The sequence below is a fragment of the Xyrauchen texanus genome, chromosome 40, assembly GCF_025860055.1.
Source record: "Xyrauchen texanus isolate HMW12.3.18 chromosome 40, RBS_HiC_50CHRs, whole genome shotgun sequence".
NCBI classification, from domain to species: Eukaryota; Metazoa; Chordata; class Actinopteri; order Cypriniformes; family Catostomidae; genus Xyrauchen; species Xyrauchen texanus.
In genome coordinates this window covers 35,608,186-35,628,620 of record NC_068315.1, presented here as the reverse complement: position 1 = coordinate 35,628,620, position 20,435 = coordinate 35,608,186, and the positions used below count along the sequence as shown (strand labels likewise).

Sequence of the window (20,435 nt, the reverse complement as noted above, 5' to 3'; positions counted from 1 at the left end):
CAGCGTAACCAGCGTGTCAAAGGAATATTCTGTGTTCGACACAAGTTAAGCTCAATCAACAGCATGTGTAGCATAAGGTTGATTACCACCAGACATTTAGCAGAGACAGGTCACTTCTATTAAAATAAAGAGGAGAAATTTGAACGCACAACGGATGTAGAAAGGAAGTCCACCATAACAGGTAAAGGAGCCAATTACCGTTTAGATACAGACGTCATATTTCAATCAAGTCTAGAACGCGCATGCGCCTAAGCTACACAATCAGGGACCATTGCATTCTTTTTAGCGTGATCTGAGGGAAATAATCACACTTTATGATACCCGTGTAGTCATATTTTATATCTGATTTACAATATGCTCTTTGATCGTAACCTTGAACAACCGTTTTGGAGATTTCGGTCTTTCTCCATTCCCGTAGATAGGAGCTGTAGGTGTATGCCGCTTGTTTACATAGAACAATAGCTGCACAGGAGCGTTACAAAGATGGATTTACTAGTGACCTGGCTTGCATAAAATACTTTTTTACCACTACAGTTAAAAACATGAATAATAATAAAGTCGGTTACAGTGAGGCACTTACAATGGAAGTCAATGGGGCCAATGTTTGGGGGTTTAAAGAGCACCTATTATGGTTTTCCAAATATTACCTTTCATGTAGTGTATATTATAGCTGTTTGTGGATGTAAAAAAAAAAAAAGTCTGCAAAGTTTCAAAAATCAGAGTTATTTACTCTAAATCTAATGTACATCCTGATGGTCCTTTTTCAGAGTTTACCCTGTTTGAACTCAAGAAAGCGCTTGCTGGGGTAAAACAAACTTCTCCAGGTAGAGATGACATCTGTTATGAGATGGTAAAACACCTATTAGAAACATCTCTAAATATTATTTTGAGTCTTTTTAATAAGGTGTGGGAATCAGGGAAATTACCAGCTGACTGGAAGCATCTGATCATAGTGCCTATAGCGAAGCCAGGTAAGGATAATTCGCAGCCCACTAACTACAGACCCATAGCATTAACGTCGAATTTATGCAATCTAATGGGGCATATGGTCATGAACAGATTAATATATGTTATTGAAAAACCTTTTCTCTGCATTCCAAAGTGGTTTCAGAAAAGGGAGAAGCACAATGGATTCTGTTTTATGCCTGGAAGCTGAAATTAGAAATGCTCAAGAAAACAAGGACGTGTTAGTAGGAGTATGTTTTGACGTTGAAAAAGCATGCGATGATGTGGAAAGAGGGACTTTTAATAAAACTGGATAGCATGGATGTAAAAGGTAGAATGTTTTTTGGTTTAAAAGAACAATACAAGTGAGAGTGGGGTCTGCTTTTTCTCAGGTATATCAAGTAGAGAACAGAACACCGCAAGGAAGTGTTGGCAGTCCAATTCCGTTTAACATAATGATCATTGACATTTTTCACAGATAGATTCAGGGATAGGGAGGTCTTTATATGGAGATGATGGGGCACTGTTGAAGAGAGGATGCAATGTTGGGCATGTGGAGAGAAATTGGGTAGAGAATTGGGCTTTTGAATAGGGTTTTTGTTTTTCAGTGGCAAAAACTCGCAAAAAAAAAAGAAAAATTAACCCAACAATAAATATTAATATGGACAACAATTGGAGCAAAAATCAGTAGTTAGATTCCTGGGAATGAGGATGATGCAAAATTGAATTTTAAAGTGCATATTCAGAAAATGATAAACAAATGCAAAAAAGCAATACATGTAATGAGGCGTTTGGCAGGAACTGAATGGGGAGCATTCTGTCAGTGTCTTTAAAGTATATATTGTGCACTAATAAGAGTTGCTATTGATGATGGAAGTATGGCGTACAGTTCTGCATCTAAAATATTGGATTGGTGGTGGCGTAGTGGTCTAAAGCACATAACTGGTAATCAGAAGGTTGCTGGTTCGATCCCCACAGCCACCACCATTGTGTCCTTGAGCAAAGGCACTTAACTCCAGGGGGGATTGTCCCTGTAATAAGTGTACTGTAAGTCGCTTTGGATAAAAGTGTCTGCCAAATGCGTAAATGTAAACACTACTTTTAAAAGTTTAGGCATTACAATCACAAGCATTGAGAATATATTGTGGAGCAATAAGATCATCTCCAGTAACAGCAGTACAAGTAGAGATGGATGAAATGCCTCTAGAAATTAGAATGCTCAAATTAAAGATGAGATATTGGACTAATATAAAAGGTCATTCGGATAGTCATCCAGTTAACAAAGTCTTGAATGATTGCTGGGAATATGAGTATAAAAAATCAACAAGCTTTGGTTGGACAGCCAATCAGGAGGCACAAAACATAGGAATAAGCAGAGGTTAAATTGGGCCGGAGCGCACCGGAGCGCAGCTCCGCCTCCTCGGGTCCACAACACACCCTGCCGGAGCTCAGCTCCGTCTCCTTCAGCACCAAATATTGTTATTCCACTTAAATTATTTTTCATCTCCTGACTCCTGGCAAATACATGGCATATGAGACTAAATAATTAGCAAGACTACACAGAGACACCCAAGCTACATGGAATTATCAGACGTCATAAATGCAATAATCGCTGGTTCAGCATCCCGCCCACAGCCATCAAGGGAAAACTGTCACAGTTCTAAGCATAACAGCGACGTTACCATGGAAACCCGCTAACGGCTAGAACGAACGAATATAAAAATAGCATGTAACTATAACATGTTATATAAATAAAGCATGTTAGTTTATATGTTAAATGAACTACTAAATGAAGAATAACATTAGCATTTAAAGTAATATATTGATTATTAACAGTTTGCATATATTGTATGTGCACGACAGAGAGGCCAGACTGCTCATGTCTGTACTTATATGAGCCTATTATTATTCCATTTGTTACCTAATATTCAGTGCTTTAAGTGGCCCAAAAGAGGTGCCGGTACTTTATTATTATGTTTTTTTGGGGGCGGGGGGTTTCTGACTCCCCTCCTCCCCTGAGGTAACAACAACTATATTGAAGGGGTTTTATATACAGCAGTCAACAGACGACCTTATACAAAATAATAAATCCTTTTATTAGTTTGTGGATTTGCTTGAGCTAGAAAGAGCTACTGAACATAAATAAAATGTGCAAAAGGGTATTGAACATTTTTGAACAAAATGTGCAATGTGATCCAGTATATTTGCACATGAGTTATTAAAGTGCAAAACTCTGCCCATCTTGACACCATTTAAGACTTGCAACTGGACATCTATTGGCATGTCTGTAAAGGGACGCCCATGCTTGCCAATCTTATAAGCTGTTCTAAACACATTGCAAGTTGAAGCGTAGTCAGCCTTTCTCATATCTTCAATGTGTTTTTGCATTGTATTTTGTGTTGCCTTCTCTTTTATTTCAACTGCTTTCTTGTGATAAATTGAGTCTCTGTGCTCTTTTATTTTCTTTCGTAGTGAGTTTTGTTGTGCAGCCTTGTCCCTTCCAAAAGACGAGATTCTCCACTCCTGCGACACTCTCTGTCCTTGCTGCATGTCCACGCGAGCACAAACTTGACTACACACACTACAACCCAACTTTTGATTTCTGCTCATCAGCCACTTGTAATTTGTGGAGAAATACCGGACTTGTGCTTGAGACCAACATTCTGGCCACTCATGCTCGCTAACGCGGCTGTTGTCATCGGTAGAAGTGGTGTCACTCTCGTCCTCGTCGCCACATGTGAGAACCTCATCGACAGCGGCACAAGTGCTGCTTTCATTAACTTGCGTCTGACCTGCAGCGATATCATTCTGGCTTGGTGGGGTGTCAGCCAGCGAGTCCTCTGATTCTGACCTAGTTCTTTTATTACTCAGAGTCTGAAGCCAGGTGAGCATATTAAATGTTCAATGTATTTGTATTTTATTTGCATTTATGGTTGCGCGTTTCACACACCCACCGTTGTGTTGACACTGACAGCGCCGCGGCAAAAGCGACGCATGCGCTTTTCACTTGTAAAACTCAAGGGTGTATGGGTAATGTAGTCTCTGCTCTCGGTGGGACGAATTAGTTAGCGTGCATTGTGAAGGGCGCTCTGAAAAGCGGCAGCGCAGCCAAATGATTAAAACAGATGTGCAAATGAGCGTATATTTGGAAGTGGCGGTAAAGGGGCCACATCGGGTTTTAAGTAGTGCAGGGGTATTGCTTTTGAGATACAATGTTCTGCATTGATTTGATATTTGTATCTTTTAAGCCCAGAAATAGTTGTGAACTCAATTTTCTGAAGTGTATCATGTGACTAGTGGGACTATTCTGCAATTAAAGTATTATATTGCTCTACAAAGGTAGATACATTTCTATCAGGCATTACAAAACTCAATAAAGGCGGAGATTATACATTTATTTTGCCAACTCTACTTCCCTGTTAATTTATTATTCAGTTTTACTAATAATAATAAAAAAAAAACTTTATAGAACGTTTAATGTTTCTCGCAAAGCGGGCGAGTTTACTCTTTTTTTTTTTCTAAAACTTTACCCGTTTACATGCTAAAAGTGTCATAATGTGTTTCTCCTCGATGGTTTTTCAACACTCAACAGAATAACACAGGCTGCATGAATATGATAAATAATTACTGCAAGAGTTACATTAACATACAGGTGCGAAGGGACTTCAACGTTTCTAAATTGCACAAATAAAAAATACATTTACATATTCGTCTCTGGCTTGCAATATTTTCAAACATATTCCTTTCATACATTTTACGAGGGTGAAATCCGTTGCCTGCCTGTTAACATTCAAGGTAAAAAAAATAATAATAAAGTAACTGAATTGTAAAGTATTTGTCTTTGTTTGAATAACTAGGCTACTCAACCCTACCTTACACATTAATACTGGAAAAAGAGCCCCTTTGGTGTAAAAACACATTAAGTCATTTTACGGCGGGATTTTGAATGATGACCATTCACCGTAAATAAGGGCTCCCCCTCCCTACAAAAGCCAATTTAACCACTGGGAATAAGTGATATCAACATTGGCCTTCTGTGGCTATGTCAGCAATACCTCCTTTGCTTTTCCCTATGCCTCTAGTGGACATTCAGTTGTATGAAGATAAGCATAACAAGGAAAGAAATATGTTGGAAAGTTTAACAGTACAACAATATATTGATCAAATATATTATAACGCAGTGCAAATTTATACAGATGGATCAAAGGATCCAGATTCTGGATTTACAGCAGCAGCAGCTTACATACCTCTTTTAAAGTTAAAATTTCAAAGAGAATCTCTGATCATATTTCTGTATTTACTTCAGAATTAATAGCAATATTCCTAGCACTACAATGGCTAGAAGAAATACAACCTACAAGGTCAGTGATATGCACAGATTCACTTTCAGCTATCAGTAGCTTGTCAAGTGGAATATCGGTAGCAAGACCAGATTTGATATATGAAGTGATGCAGACTCTATTTATAATAAGACAGTCTGGATTTATTGTAAACTTTTTGTGGGTACATCACATGTGGGTGTGAAAGGAAACGAGGAGGCAGACCATCTGGCTAAACAGGCTTTGAAACACTCACAAGTGGACATAAAAATGTAATTAAGTAAAACAGAATTTAAAGGATTAATAGCGAGTGAAATAAGAAAGACATGGCAGAAAGAGAGGGACGGTGGAATTAAAGGAAGACACTTGCATCAAGAAATAGTTGGTTTAGAAAGAATTAAATTTGGAAACAGGAAAGAGGATGTGAACAGGGAAACATGAGAACGGTAAGTGTGATAAATCTGGTCTATAAGAATCAGTACAACATGTTATTATAACACTTTATAACTGTCTGCTACCTCAATAACTGCTATGTGCATAGAACATTATCTCATAGTATGTTATGTTTACATTTTTAGAAACTGTCATCTTTTTGCACTGAGTACTGGTCGGCGCTGCACTGTCTATTGTCCTGTTCATTGTCAGAAATTTGTTGTACTGTCCTGTACTTTTTGCACATGTTTGCACGTGCACTTTATATAGGTATATATAGGTAGTTTATATAGGTATTTTATTTCGTTGTGTAGTCTCATGTGGTCCTGTGTTTGTCCTTTGTTGTTTTTATGTAGCACCATGGTCCTGGAGGAACGTTGTCTCGTTTTGCTGTGTACTGTACTAACTGTATATGGTTGAAACGACAATAAAAACCACTTGACTTGACTTGACTTGAACATCTGATCCATATGAAAGAGCAAGATTCCATCTAACTCGAGCTTTAAGATTAAATGATGTGTCACTTCAGGTTTTGTTAGGAAATAGCCCAAAGCGATCAAGAATTTATCAAGAATGATTTAATTTCTTAAAAGATACAAGATTGATCAACTATGGAGCCCCGGTTTCTCGTGCGCACACAGGTCACTTCGGGGGCTCCATAATCAACAGCATATAAGATACTTTACAACCATTTGGCGCTCCACACTCCAATCCAGTAGGTGGCGGGAATGCACCATTTAAATTGGATTGCCAACCGCCATAAAACAACAGAAGAAGAAGAATCATTTAGAAAGGATCATTGAAGAATCGTTTTTGACACTGGGCAAAAAAGGTTAAATTTTGACCTTGAATGCATGTAAATCTATTGTATGAGACCTATAAAACTAAATTAGGCATGTTTAAAAACCATAATAGGACTTTAAAGGCAGAAATGTGAAGCTTATCATTTTATGTGTTTTATTTGAGCTGTAAAGTTGTTTTAAATTATCATTTTTGCAGCAGACTACTTAATTACCGTAATTATTTCTTTACAGGATTACATCATCATGGTATGAAGTTGTCAAATTGGATATAGCTTTACACAGATGGGGTTAGTAAGTGATTTTATCACAGTAAAATCATTTTAACGCACATATCATTTATGGTTTATGTCTATACTTTTGAAACAGTGAGTATTTTAACATTTACAGATTGACCCCCATTGTAAGTGTCTCACTGGAACACACATTTGTGCTTATCTAAAAGAAAAGGAGGGACGAGTCAAAGTTCATTTTAACATCATCACAAACTTGTATTGAACCCAGAATATTCCTTTACGTAAGTGTGTTATTTGTATTTTTCATGAGCACAAAACAGTTCTGCAGTCAGGCTTCCAATTTCAATATACAAAATTATTTATTACTCCGATTCTTACATTGAAGGTACAATTAAAATAGAGATTTTGAGGGAAAAATACAACTTTCAAAATGTAGATCAACCAAATTGTTAAAAGGGCTGACGAAACAAACAAAATGGCCACATTACATTATAATAAACATATAACAGTCAACAGTTAATATATAGTATAACAGTTATTCTGAATGAAGAAAACAAGCCAAATATCTCAAATCTTCTAGATTAATTCTACAGTGCAGTTTAGTTTAAGGGAGAAAAATACTCCGCCAAAGGCAAAATGAGAAATAATAACATCCATGTGTGTTAGAAGTCATCGTATGTTGTCACTGTGGGAAATATTGATAAAACATTTCTGTAAACATTTTTAATAACTTTAGGCAACATATGCTTTTGTCCTGACCAGCGTTAGTCCTTCATCTGTTTTCAACTGTAGTTCAGGTGATGATTGGAGGAAAGAGGTTCAACTTCATAAAGTGGGTTCAGTTAAAACATCTCTTACAATACAGGAAGCACGAACTGTGCAGCGTCATGCCTTCATACTGGTACTGGGGTCTGTCTGGGTGGGATAGGTTTGGGGACGCCTGGTCCTTGTCTGTAAGGGTGAAAAGCAGGTGAATCCAGATGCATGATATTGCAGTGTTGTACAACAATGAAAGACGAGGTTTCCTTGTCTAATACAACAAATTCAACACTTCAACATCATTACACTAAACTGATCTATCTGTTACGCTTTTTTAAGTAGCAAGCACCTTGTTATTCGTTTGAATGTAAAGTGAGATATGTTAGTTTTACCACATTAACCCTCATAAAAGATTTTACTATTTGACAAATTTTTATTTGACAGAGGAAAAGAATAAAAAACTTCAGTAGACAAGAGCTGGAGGTTCTCACTGAGCGGACATTTACATTGAGATGTTGAGGCCAAAACAGCGTTTCATTCAGAGGGCCAGAGACAGGGTGAAAATGATCATAGAGCACTAAATTATGACTGTTTTGGTGCAAAAAACTGAATAGTGTGGTGACCCCTTTCATTTTCTTTGTTTTTTTTCAGGAATACAAAATATTCTGAACTTTTGCTGAAAATTGTTGTTTTTTTTATAGAAATGAAAAGGTCATTTTTTGAGATGTGAACAGATATGTACAGGTTGCACATCATTGAAAAGAATTATAGAACTCATTATGTTTGTTGTTTAGGGGAAAATGGTTATTTTCATTTCATTCTTCCGGTTTCAATACAAAAGTTGAAGGAATGTCACGTAAACTCCGTTCTGATTGGTTGGACAGTACATTGTACGTCACTAGATTCTGAGAGTTTCTACACATTATTATTGAGAAGCACTTCTATCACATTACAATGGAGAATTCAAACTCATGGAGGTGAAAGCGGTTTCGCAGGAGGGAGATGTCTGCTCTGACTGCTGTTCTGAACACAATATTCAAATCTGCACACAGTTCTAATGTCTTCACACTTTTGTCCCATGATTTATATACAGTCCAAAACTTTATTATATATATCTACTCATAATGTGAGGTTCAGCCAGCTCTATCTGTCTGTGTGTTTTTCCCCATCTTTCCATCTTCCTGCCTAGAATACTGCCCCACATATTTTCCCTACCATTTCTTCTTTTTTCAGTCTGAGTGTGTGAAAATTGGGGCTGAAGTAGGGGGGTTTCATGACCCTTTAAGAAGAAATGGGATCTCTAGATTTAAATCATCCAACAGGTGAAAATTGTAAGTTTGTTCACTTAGGTAGCACAGGTACAGGTAAGGTATTTCTTTATCAAGCAGATTAGGGTTTTGTTCAGAGTGACACTTAGCTCACAACACTGATGATTATCCGAAAGCAAAGAAAACCTAGATGGGGTCAAAGTACTGAAAGTGGGTTGGACAGTTCTTCAGACATTACCTTACTGAAGTAACTGAAGTATCCACTTGATATGCTGCTGTATTTGGCTGGGGGAAAAAAGAACGATATCATACAGAACCACTGAACAGCATAAAGAACATATGTTTAGCCAGGGCAATGCATTAGAGTAACTTCAGTTTTCTCAGGACACAGTTAATTGTGCAAATGAATGCATAGCTAATGAATTTAAATCTATCATTAATGTCTGGCACATATTACTTACATACAAAGCTCAGAACAGCTAATGTAAATCAATGTATTTTTCTTTATTCTTTGACAGCTTGATGAAATAGGAGTGTGTTTTGTTGCTTAAACCTGTGTTATAGACTGCGGGGTGGCCACTCTAGTTGCAGTGCCATTTGTCTGTGCATTCTTGGAGCCATTTGCTGCATTGTTAGATCTGTTGTAAAACAATATAAAATATTCACTTCAGACCATTTTTCACAGAGTTCAACAGGGCAACGTGGTTGATTAATCGCTGCAATAATCACCCAAATAGTCGATTAATCGTTAAATTATGCTTAATCAATACATATAGCACATGCAAATAAAAATCGAATTCCCTCCTCTGTCCTAAAATAGTTTCCATTGTCTTTCCTTCTTCACTAATGCAATTGGTAATATAACAAATGAAGCCATCAGACATCAGCAATACATTTAAAGTTTGAAGTTGCATAAAAAGATAAGAAACTGAATAAGTGATGGACTGACTTGTGGCATGTGGACAGACGGCACTTGAGACAGCGTTTGAGACTGTCCCGTCTGAACACGTAGAGCAAAACGATGGTTAACACAATCAGAACTGGCACCACCAGAAGAAAGAATATCAAAAGTCCGTCTCTCAGGGAGTAATCTAAGAGGAAAGAGTTTCAAAGAGATGATAAAACATCTGAGTGTGTTCTGTTCATTTAGCAAGTCAGTGAGTGTGTTCTTACCGATCTGCGCAGGGCCACTGTTGATACTTCCTCCTCTGCCACGTTTGTTACAGTTGGGTGGACCCCAGCCATTATCACAATGACAGTTGAATTGATCATTACACACCTGCAAGAAAACATGCATCATTCAGATGTGGAAATATTCTGAAATGATCCTTAAATGTGCACTACTAATCAATTCATTTTGTAAAGACATTAAAATTACTTTTGTCAAACCTGTATAAAATCATGTTCACTCCAGTCATATCAGTGTTCTAGAAATAGCTATTTTATTCTACATAAGGGTTCTCACTCTGTTGGTGGCCATTATGGGGAGATCACATGACCAGCCGAACAGTCCTCACTCACTGCACATAAGATAAACACTGTGTTCATGCAAGAACTTGTGTTGTTTGTGCTTTCATTGTGAATGACCTTCTCTCAAGTGCCCATGAACATGCAGAGGAGAGTTGTGGTGGAAGTCAAGGTTTTTACTGTAAAATACCTGAAATGTCGGGTGCTTTATCAACAAAACGTAACGTATGCCTTCAAAAGACTCGGAATATGACTGTGATGAGGAGGAGGCCGTGGCCGGGACATGAGGGTGCGTGCCCGGTGCTGAACCAGCTCAATCAGCTGGGACAGGGATAAAGAGGAGCCGGGGACGTCAGTGAGAGCTGTGTGTGTGTGTGTGTGTCGTTATGTTTCAGTTCAGTGTTTTATGTAATTAAAGTTTCGTTGACTGCTCAGCTGATTTCCGCCTCCTCCATGCCCATCCTTACCAGTTACATTGGTGCCGGAACCCAGGAGGGAGGAGGGATGCGCTGTCATGGAGTCCTCGCCAATGCTTTCCACAAGGGGAAGAGGAACCACTGGCATCCATCAGGAAGGGGAGGAGCCATTCTGTCCGCCAGGGGTCAGAGGACTCGCTGCCATCCACCCGGGGAGGAGTGGCTGTTGTCCGCAAGAGGGCGGAGGAGTGGCTGAGCACCAGGGAAAAGTGAGCAAATTTCTCTATGTGTCCCTCTCGCTCACCCTTTCCCTCTACCTCCCCTTGACTCTCCCCAGGTTCCCAGGAGGGGGAGGAGTGTGACAAGGAGGAAGGCGTGGCCGGGCCGTGAATGTGCACAACTGTCACATAATCAGCGGGAGAAAGCGAGATAGAGGGGAGCCAGAGATGCCAGTTTGAGAGGGAGAGAAACACACACTGCTGTGTGTGCGTCTAAGTGTTTTATGTTGTTTTAAGTTGACTTTGTCATTAATGTTTACGTTGACTGTTCTGCTAGTTCCCGCCTCCTCTTTGACCATCCCTTACCCGTTACAATGACACAGTACTTTTATGACACTTTAGTTTTTTTTAAGCAGCTCAAATATTGTTATTATGTGCAAATCAGGGATAGCATCATTTAAAATATCTCTTTTTGTGTTCTGCACAATAAAGAATATCATACGAGTTTGGAACAACTTAAGGGCGAGTAAATTATTAGAGAATTCTTATTTTTTAGGTGAACTAGTATTTTGATACTACTCACTTTATCCCAGTAACCTCTTTATTATTGTACACTTTTGGTTATAATTAATGAATTATAGATGAGACATAAACTGTGATCAGGGTATTTCTGCAATGGCATCAGGAAAATGTTTCCTTTTGTGGGACTCTGCATCCTTACACAGCACAAGACCACTGACGCACCAGCTTGAGGAACGTTAATAAACTACTCTTTAGTGAACCTTCACTTCGTCTTCACTTACTCCGTTACTGCTGCAGTTTCTCTGGGCATCACACCTCTGACTCTGATCCAGAACTGAAGAGTTGAGACACTTGAAGTCCAGACACACCTGAATGGGAGAGAACAATGAGCCAGGACAGTTTACGACTTAATTAAAACAACTTAACTGCAATAAAATAAACATTCAAAAACAAAATGTGATGAGCTAAATGAATGAGATTTTTTCAAGACCTTTCCAGGAGTGCAGACTGAGCCAGTTTTGACGTAGGCTGGGTCTGGTACGTCCGAGCCCAGGCGGAAGTCAGCGTTCATACAGGTGATTGTGTTTCCCTCTATCTTCACCACACTGACTGTTGCACCCACTGGTGGGTTATTGCTGTCAAAAAGGCACTGGATTTTCCCACACATAGAGTTGCTGTGAAGACAGACAATCTCAGCTTTTAAAAAAATTAAATATATATATATATATATATATATATATATATATATATATATATATATATATATATATATACTGTATATATTTGTTTTTATGTATATAATGAAGATGAAAGAATGGAGTCTCTACAGAAACCTGCAGATGGGTCATTCTATATAAAGTATTGCAAACCATGTCCTACAAACCCCACATTTTATTCATCCATTGTATATGTATATATATATACACACACACCGATAAGCTACAACATTAAACCACAACATTAAAACCACCTGCCTAATATTGTGTAGGTCCCCATCATGTCATCAAAACAGTGCCAACCCACATCTCAGAACAGCATTCTGGGATTACATTCTTCTCATCACAATTGTACAGAGTGGTTATCTGAGTTACTGTAGACTTTATCAGTTCAAACCAGTCTGACCATTCTCTGTTGATCTCTCTCATCAACAAGACATTTCTGTCCACAGAACTGCCACTCACTGGATGTTTTTTGTTTTTGGCACCATTCCGAGTAAATTCTAGAGACTGTTGTGTGTGAAAATCCCAGAAATACTCAAACACATTTGACAATAACAATCATGCCATGCTCTAGATCACTGAGATCAAATTATTCCCCATTCTGATGGTTGATGTGAACATTAACTGAAGCTCCTGACACGTATCTGCATGATGATTTTATGCACTGCTGCCACACGATTGGCTGATAAGATAATCACATGGATGATTGTTAGTGTCAGACGGGCTGGTTTGAGTATTTCTGGTACTTTCACACACAACAGTTTCTAGAATTTACTCGGAAAGATGCCAAAAACAAAAAACATCCAGTGAGCGGCAGTTCTGTGGACAGAAATGTCTTGTTGATGAGAGAGGTCAACAGAGAATGGTCAGACTGGTTTGAACTGATAAAGTCTACAGTAACTCAGATAACCACTCTGTACAATTGTGATGTGAAGAATATAATCCCAGAATGCTGTTCTGAGATACAAACCACATCATTTTAAACTTCATAGGAACACTAAACAACTGTTTATTTTGATTATTTAATAATAGATATTATATATGTGGGGTTTGTGTATCTCAGCGACTATTGACGCTGACTATCACACCTGGAGTCATGAGTTTGAATTCAGGGCGTGCTGAGTGACTCCAGCCAGGTCTCCTAAGCAACCAAAATGGCCCGGTTGCTAGGGAGGGTAGAGTCACATGGGGTAACCTCCTCGTGGTGGTGATTAGTGGTTCTCTCAATGGGGCGTGTGGTGAGTTGTGTGTGGATCGTGGAGAGTAGCATGAGCCTCCACATGCTGTGAGTCTCCGCGGTGTCATGCACAACAAGTCACATGATAAGATGTGCGGCTTGACAGTCTCAGAAGCAACTGAGACTTGTCCTCCACCACCCAGATTGAGATGAGTAACCACGCCACCACGAGGACCTACTACGTAGTGGGAATTGGGCATTCCAAATTAGGAGAAAAGAGAATTAATTTATTTTTTTTTAAATAGATATTATAAAATTATAATTACAAACACTAACACAATTACATTTTCTTTCAAATATTCAATGTCTGTGGCATTACCCTACAGACTGTGTCTCTTAACCTCCTGAGAGCTGAAAGTGACTGCTGTGTGCATTTTCCATTTCCCTTTTTGATTTGTAACTAGTAGCACCAAATAAACAAACAACAATAAATATAGAAATACAATTCTAGAGTAAATAGATTTCATAAACATGTATGTCCTCATATGTGAACAGCGGGACTAAGTTGTGAAATGTAGAAAATCCGATTATATTGATGAAATATTTGATTATGTGTCCAGTAGTGTTGATTATTCATGTTATTAAGATGTTCTAGACATTACAGCTGATTTTCTAGAAAGCTGAATGAATAATTCTGATTAATAGTAATGCATCATCCAATCACTGCCGACCATATTCAAATCAAATGATCCATTATAAATTGTGAATCTATGTACTGATTCTTATTATTGAGTGATCCAAACATCATCTGCAGTCTGAAACTGAACTTTTCATCTGATTTTACCAGTGAATGCACTTAACTGCATAGAGAGCTATAGGACACTCCCTTGATCCCTATTTAGTGAATGACTCTGTCTGCACTGATCTCAGAACAGTTACAAATGCACCTTATTTTCATCCTAACGCCATATAAAGCCTCTGAAAGACACATTTTTCATCTTTTGTGAAAATGCACATGAAATATAGAAGAATGCATTTATGAATGTTAATGAATAGAACCGTATTGTACAGTGATCAAATATAAGAACATTTATATTCAAATGATCCACAGATTCATGTTTTTGAACTTTTGATGGAATAATGTCTCATTTTGCACATATGTGGACTTGATGTTTATCAGTGAAAAATGAACACATTTATTAAAGCCACATATCAAACCAAACTAGAGACGTTACTCTTTACAACCAAACATGTTTCAATCCAAAAACTTCAAGAGGTTTCTTATCAGAGGCACTTTTGTTGGAGCACTTCACAGAAATCAACGTCATGTTGTTGTGTCACGTGACTCATGCGGCAGAAGTTTAACTCTTAAATGACAGTGTAGAGTCTTGTGAACAGTATTCAGCTGGTTTTCATTCAACTAAATTATGTGTTGTGTATAACAAAGCTAAAATAGAACGTCTACATGTGGACGCAGGGTCGCACAAAGTTAATAGACATATTATATAATAATAATAATACATAAAAATACTAAACTTTCTCTTGTTTGAAGATATTTGCAGGAATCTTTAAATCACTATGTAGGTCTGACAGTTCTCATATTTTTTGTTAAATCTTTATAAAGTCATAAAATATTCATACATCACAGTTTACTGTGATTTAAAATTTTTCATGAATACTTTGCATTGAAATTGAGTTTCAATTTAAACTCAATTTCAATGCAAAGTATTCATGAAAAATTTTAAATATTAGAAGATATTTTCTACTAGTTACTATGTGCACTAACAATTTAGCTAACATGTGTAATAAATATATATTTTATTGTTAGCTATACAATATAGCTATATTGTCTTTGAGAAAATTGTTTTAAATGTATCTACGCTCATTTTATAATTTATGGAAAGATATAATTTATGATTTAGTCAAAGTTTCTTTGGGAACGTTTCTCAGCTGGTTGTAACAGTTAGCACAGGGTCACTCAGTCATGCTTTAACATATAAATGAGGATATGTTTTACATATGTAATAAAGTTGGCTAATAAATGAACTTGATGGAATCATACAGTTGCAAATGAAAGAGGTACTCACGCCACAGTACAAGGAACTGGCAAAGTGCCAGAGTATCCACAGTTTCCAAACTCATTGCCTAATGTATTAACATTACTAAAACACTTCTCATCTGCTGCAGTGGCCGCTACACAGAAACACAAGAGCAAATAACACATGAATTAAGCTGCACAAAACAAGCATTGTATAGAATCTGAAAAACAGCTCCACAGCACAATGTCATGTGGCTCTTCATGGCAGAGAACGTGACACCTGAGATAAAACCCTCAACACTGTAACGTACCTGAGCCAAAAAGCTGTTTGCACTGGTAGTCAAAGGTCTGGCAGCGGCCCTCATAGCAGAAGGCTGTGTTCCCGGCACACGGCAGGCCGTCCATCAGGTAGAAATCAGCCGGACAGAACGCAGACACTCCACCACAGAACTCGGGCAGGTCACAAGGGTTGACTGATGTTCTGCAGGGTGTACCAGACACCTTAATCTGCCAACAGAAAACAGCATTACGCTCGCAGTCACATACATTTATTTCACTTGTTTTAAAAATAAACTTTAGAAATCTGCCACAAATGCCACATCATCAAATACATTAGTTTAAGAAACATTTTCTTAAAACAAACCTTAATTTTTACTGGACAACAAGACAAAGACACTATTACAGAAAAGCATTTTTCCAGAAAAGTGAATGATTACAGGCCAAATTAGGACACCATGGGTACGTAACATAACTACATCCTATCAGTCAGGAAGTAACCTTTCCATCTAGGGGCAGAAGTGTTTTTGTGTGTGCGTCTGTGAGTGTTAGTGTTTGTGTGCATGTCTGTGAGTATTAGTGTTTGTGTGTCTGTTAGTGTTTGTGAGTCTGTGAGTGTTAGTGTTTGTGTGTCTGAGTGTTTGTGTCTGTGAGTGTTTGTGTGCATCTGTGAGTGTTAGTGTTTGTCTGCGAGTCTGTGAGTGTTAGTGTTTGTGTGTGTGAGTGTTAGTGTTTGTGAGTCTGTGATTGTTAGTGTTTCTGTGTGTTTGTGTGTGTGAGTGTTAGTGTTTGTGTGTCTGAGTGTTTGTGTCTGTGAGTGTTTGTGTGCATCTGTGAGTGTTAGTGTTTGTCTGCGAGTCTGTGAGTGTTAGTGTTTGTGTGTCTAAGTGTTTGTGTCTGTGAGTGTTTGTGTGCATGTCTGTGTGAGTGTTAGTGTTTGTGTGTCTGAGTGTTTGTGTCTGTGAGTGTTTGTGTGCATCTGTGAGTGTTAGTGTTTGTGAGTGTTAGTGTTTGCGTGTCTGAGTGTTTGTGTCTGTGAGTGTTAGTGTCTGTGAGTGTTAGTGTTTGTGAGTGTTAGTGTTTGTGAGTGTTAGTGTTTGCGTGAGTGTTAGTGTTTGTGTCTGTGAGTGTTTGCATGCATGTCTGTGAGTGTTAGTGTTTGTGAGTGTTAGTGTTTGCGTGTCTGAGTGTTTGTGTCTGTGAGTGTTTGTGTCTGTGAGTGTTTGCGTGCATGTCTGTGAGTGTTAGTGTTTGTGAGTGTTAATGTTTGCGTGTCTGAGTGTTTGTGTATGTGAGTGTTTGTGTGCGTCTGTGAGTGTTAATGCTTGTCTGCGAGTCTGTGAGTGTTAGTGTTTGTCTGTGAGTGTTAGTGTGCATGTCTGTGAGTGTTAGTGTTTGCGTGTCTGAGTGTTTGTGTCTGTGAGTGTTTGTGTGCGTCTGTGAGTGTTAATGCTTGTCTGCGAGTCTGTGAGTGTTAGTGTTTGTGTGTCTGAGTGTTTGTGTCTGTGAGTGTTTGTGTGCATGTCTGTGAGTGTTAGTGTGTGTGAGTGTTAGTGTTTGCGTGTCTGAGTGTTTGTGTGTGTGAGTGTTTGTGTGAGTCTGTGAGTGTTAATGCTTGTCTGCGAGTCTGTGAGTGTTTGCGTGTCTGAGTGTTTGTGTCTGTGAGTGTTAGTGTGCATGTCTGTGAGTGTTAGTGTGTGTGAGTGTTAGTGTTTGCGTGTCTGAGTGTTTGTGTCTGTGAGTGTTAGTGTGCATGTCTGTGAGTGTTAGTGTGTCTGAGTGTTTGTGTCTGTGAGTGTTAGTATGCATGTCTGTGAGTGTTAGTGTGTGTGAGTGTTAGTGTTTGCGTGTCTGAGTGTTTGTGTCTGTGAGTGTTAGTGTGCATGTCTGTGAGTGTTAGTGTGTGTGAGTGTTAGTGTGCATGTCTGTGTGTTTGTGTCTGTGAGTGTTAGTGTGCATGTCTGTGTGTTTGTGTCTGTGAGTGTTAGTGTGCATGTCTGTGAGTGTTAGTGTTTGTGTGAGTGTTAGTGTTTGCGTGTCTGAGTGTTTGTGTCTGTGAGTGTTTGTGTGAGTCTGTGAGTGTTAATGCTTGTCTGCGAGTCTGTGAGTGTTAGTGTGTCTGAGTGTTTGTGTCTGTGTGTGTTAGTGTGTCTGAGTGTTTGTGTCTGTGTGTGTTAGTGTGCATGTCTGTGAGTGTTAGTGTTTGTGAGTCAGTGAGTGTTAGTGTGTCTGAGTGTTAGTGTTTGTGAGTGTTAGTGTTTGTGAGTCTGTGAGTGTTAGTGTGTCTGAGTGTTTGTGTCTGTGTGTGTTAGTGTGCATGTCTGTGAGTGTTAGTGTTTGTGAGTCAGTGAGTGTTAGTGTGTCTGAGTGTTAGTGTTTGTGAGTGTTAGTGTTTGTGTGTCTGAGTGTTTGTGTCTGTGAGTGTTTGTGTGCGTCTGTGAGTGTTAATGTTTGTCTGCGAGTCTGTGAGTGTTAGTGTTTGTGTGTCTGAGTGTTTGTGTCTGTGAGTGTTAGTGTGCATGTCTGTGAGTGTTAGTGTTTGTGTGTGTGAGTGTTAGTGTTTGTGAGTCTGTGAGTGTTAGTGTTTGTGTGTCTGAGTGTTTGTGTCTGTGAGTGTTAGTGTGCATGTCTGTGAGTGTTAGTGTGTCTGAGTGTTTGTGTCTGTGGGTGTTAATGTTTGTCTGTGAGTCTGTGAGTGTTAGTGTTTGTGTGTCTGAGTGTTTGTGTGTGTGAGTGTTAGTGTTTGTGAGTCTGTGAGTGTTAGTGTTTGTGTGTCTGAGTGTTTGTGTGTGTGAGTGTTAGTGTTTGTGAGTCTGTGAGTGTTAGTGTTTGTGTGTCTGAGTGTTTGTGTGTGTGAGTGTTAGTGTTTGTGAGTCTGTGAGTGTTAGTGTTTGTGTGTCTGAGTGTTAGTGTTTGTGTGCGTGAGTCTGTGTGTGTTTGTGTTTACATGCGTGTCTGTGAGTGATAGTGTTTGTGTGTGTCAGTCTGAGAGTTAGTGTTTGTTTGTGTCTGTGAGTAAGTGTTTGTGTGTGTGAGTCTGTGAGTGTTTGTGTGTGTGAGTCTGTGAGTGTTAGTGTGTGTCAGTCTGTGAGTGTTAGTGTGCGTGTCTGTGAGTGTTAGTGTGTGCGTGTGTTAGTGTTTGTGTGCGTGTCTGTGAATGTTAGTGTGTGTCAGTCTGTGAGTGTTAGTGTGTGTCAGTCTGTGAGTGTTAGTGTGTGCGTGTGTTAGTGTTTGTGTGTCAGTCTGTGAGTGTTAGTGTGTGTCAGTCTGTGAGTGTTAGTGTGTGTCAGTCTGTGAGTGTTAGTGTGCGTGTCTGTGAGTGTTAGTGTGTGTCAGTCTGTGAGTGTTAGTGTGTGTCAGTCTGTGAGTGTTAGTGTGCGTGTCTGTGAGTGTTAGTGTGTGTGTGTGTTAGTGTTTGTGTGCGTGTCTGTGAGTGTTAGTGTGTGTCAGTCTGTGTGTGTTAGTGTGCGTGTCTGTGAGTGTTAGTGTGTGTCAGTCTGTGAGTGTTAGTGTGTGTGTGTGTTAGTGTTTGTGTGCGTGTCTGTGAGTGTTAGTGTGTGTCAGTCTGTGTGTGTTAGTGTGCGTGTCTGTGAGTGTTAATGTGTGCGTGTGTTAGTGTTTGTGTGCGTGTCTGTGAGTGTTAGTGTGTGTCAGTCTGTGTGTGTTAGTGTGCGTGTCTGTGAGTGTTAGTGTGTGTCAGTCTGTGAGTGTTAGTGTGTGTCAGTCTGTGAGTGTTAGTGTGCGTGTCTGTGAGTGTTAGTGTGTGTGTGTGTTAGTGTTTGTGTGCGTGTCTGTGAGTGTTAGTGTGTGTCAGTCTGTGTGTGTTAGTGTGCGTGTCTGTGAGTGTTAGTGTGTGTCAGTCTGTGAGTGTTAGTGTGTGTGTGTGTTAGTGTTTGTGTGCGTGTCTGTGAGTGTTAGTGTGTGTCAGTCTGTGTGTGTTAGTGTGCGTGTCTGTGAGTGTTAATGTGTGCGTGTGTTAGTGTTTGTGTGCGTGTCTGTGAGTGTTAGTGTGTGTGTGTCTGAGTGATTGCATGCGAGCGTGAGTGCTCACCTGGCAGTTCTCACAGCAGCTTCCTGTAGCACAGGCTGAGCCCTTAGTGAGGGTGCAGGTATCAGCATTACAGCACTTATTAGTGCACTCCTGCAACAGAACACCAGCAACACTAAAAATCTCTGTTCAGACTCATTTTTATATTACTATTATTATGAATTTCTTAAGGTTATAAAAGAAAAATGTATATAAAAAGAAATTGATGAACAACCTCTAGCGGTCAGTCAAAATTACCTTACCTGTGACAGACTGTTAAAAGGTACAGTTCACCCAAAAATGTAATAATTTCCTGAACCTGATGTTGTTCTAAACCCATTTGACTTTCTCTCTTTCATAGAATAAAAAAGGAAGAATGACCCCCAGCAGAAGTATATCACACTTAAATCCGTTACAGGCTGATCATTTTTGCAGCATGCACACTGCTCTAATGAACGAGCGCTAGCGTGAACACTGGAGGGTTAGTTTGTGGCAATTCTAAGCATTTATTAATTAAAACATTCAGACATGCTGTTATTCAGATGAATATGTGGTTTGGTTTTAAAAATGTGTAAGAATTACACATGTATGAATATCAAGCTGCCCATTTTCAATACGGTAGTTATTCTGACTTGCTGCACTGTGAGCACAGAGAGGATAAAGAGACTGCACACAGATATAAAAATCAAATAAACATGCAAATACATGATGAGTCGTGACAATCAGATGTTGTGTTGAGCTATAGAGACTATTTAAGCGATCATGAGCACTTTCAGCTCTCTGTGTCAATCAAACATGTTCTCTCAATATCTCATC

The 20,435-nt window shown here is 39.0% G+C and overlaps 1 protein-coding gene across 1 annotated transcript in view; it reads right to left on the bottom strand.

Moving 5' to 3' along the window:
- Positions 1-6,943: 6,943 nt before the first annotated feature.
- The window catches only part of zgc:174164 (uncharacterized protein LOC570656 homolog), a 65,354-nt gene continuing 51,862 nt past the window's right edge, over positions 6,944-20,435 (bottom strand). Inside the window, exons 13-22 of the mRNA XM_052112715.1 lie at positions 19,644-19,733; positions 15,628-15,823; positions 15,366-15,471; positions 11,873-12,056; positions 11,664-11,750; positions 9,933-10,038; positions 9,709-9,850; positions 9,313-9,397; positions 8,998-9,044; positions 6,944-7,683 (exon numbers count right to left, since the gene is read on the bottom strand). Coding sequence (XP_051968675.1) covers positions 7,626-7,683; positions 8,998-9,044; positions 9,313-9,397; positions 9,709-9,850; positions 9,933-10,038; positions 11,664-11,750; positions 11,873-12,056; positions 15,366-15,471; positions 15,628-15,823; positions 19,644-19,733 — 1,101 coding nt within the window. The 3' untranslated portion in view covers positions 6,944-7,625. The remainder of the gene's footprint in view (positions 7,684-8,997; positions 9,045-9,312; positions 9,398-9,708; positions 9,851-9,932; positions 10,039-11,663; positions 11,751-11,872; positions 12,057-15,365; positions 15,472-15,627; positions 15,824-19,643; positions 19,734-20,435) is intronic.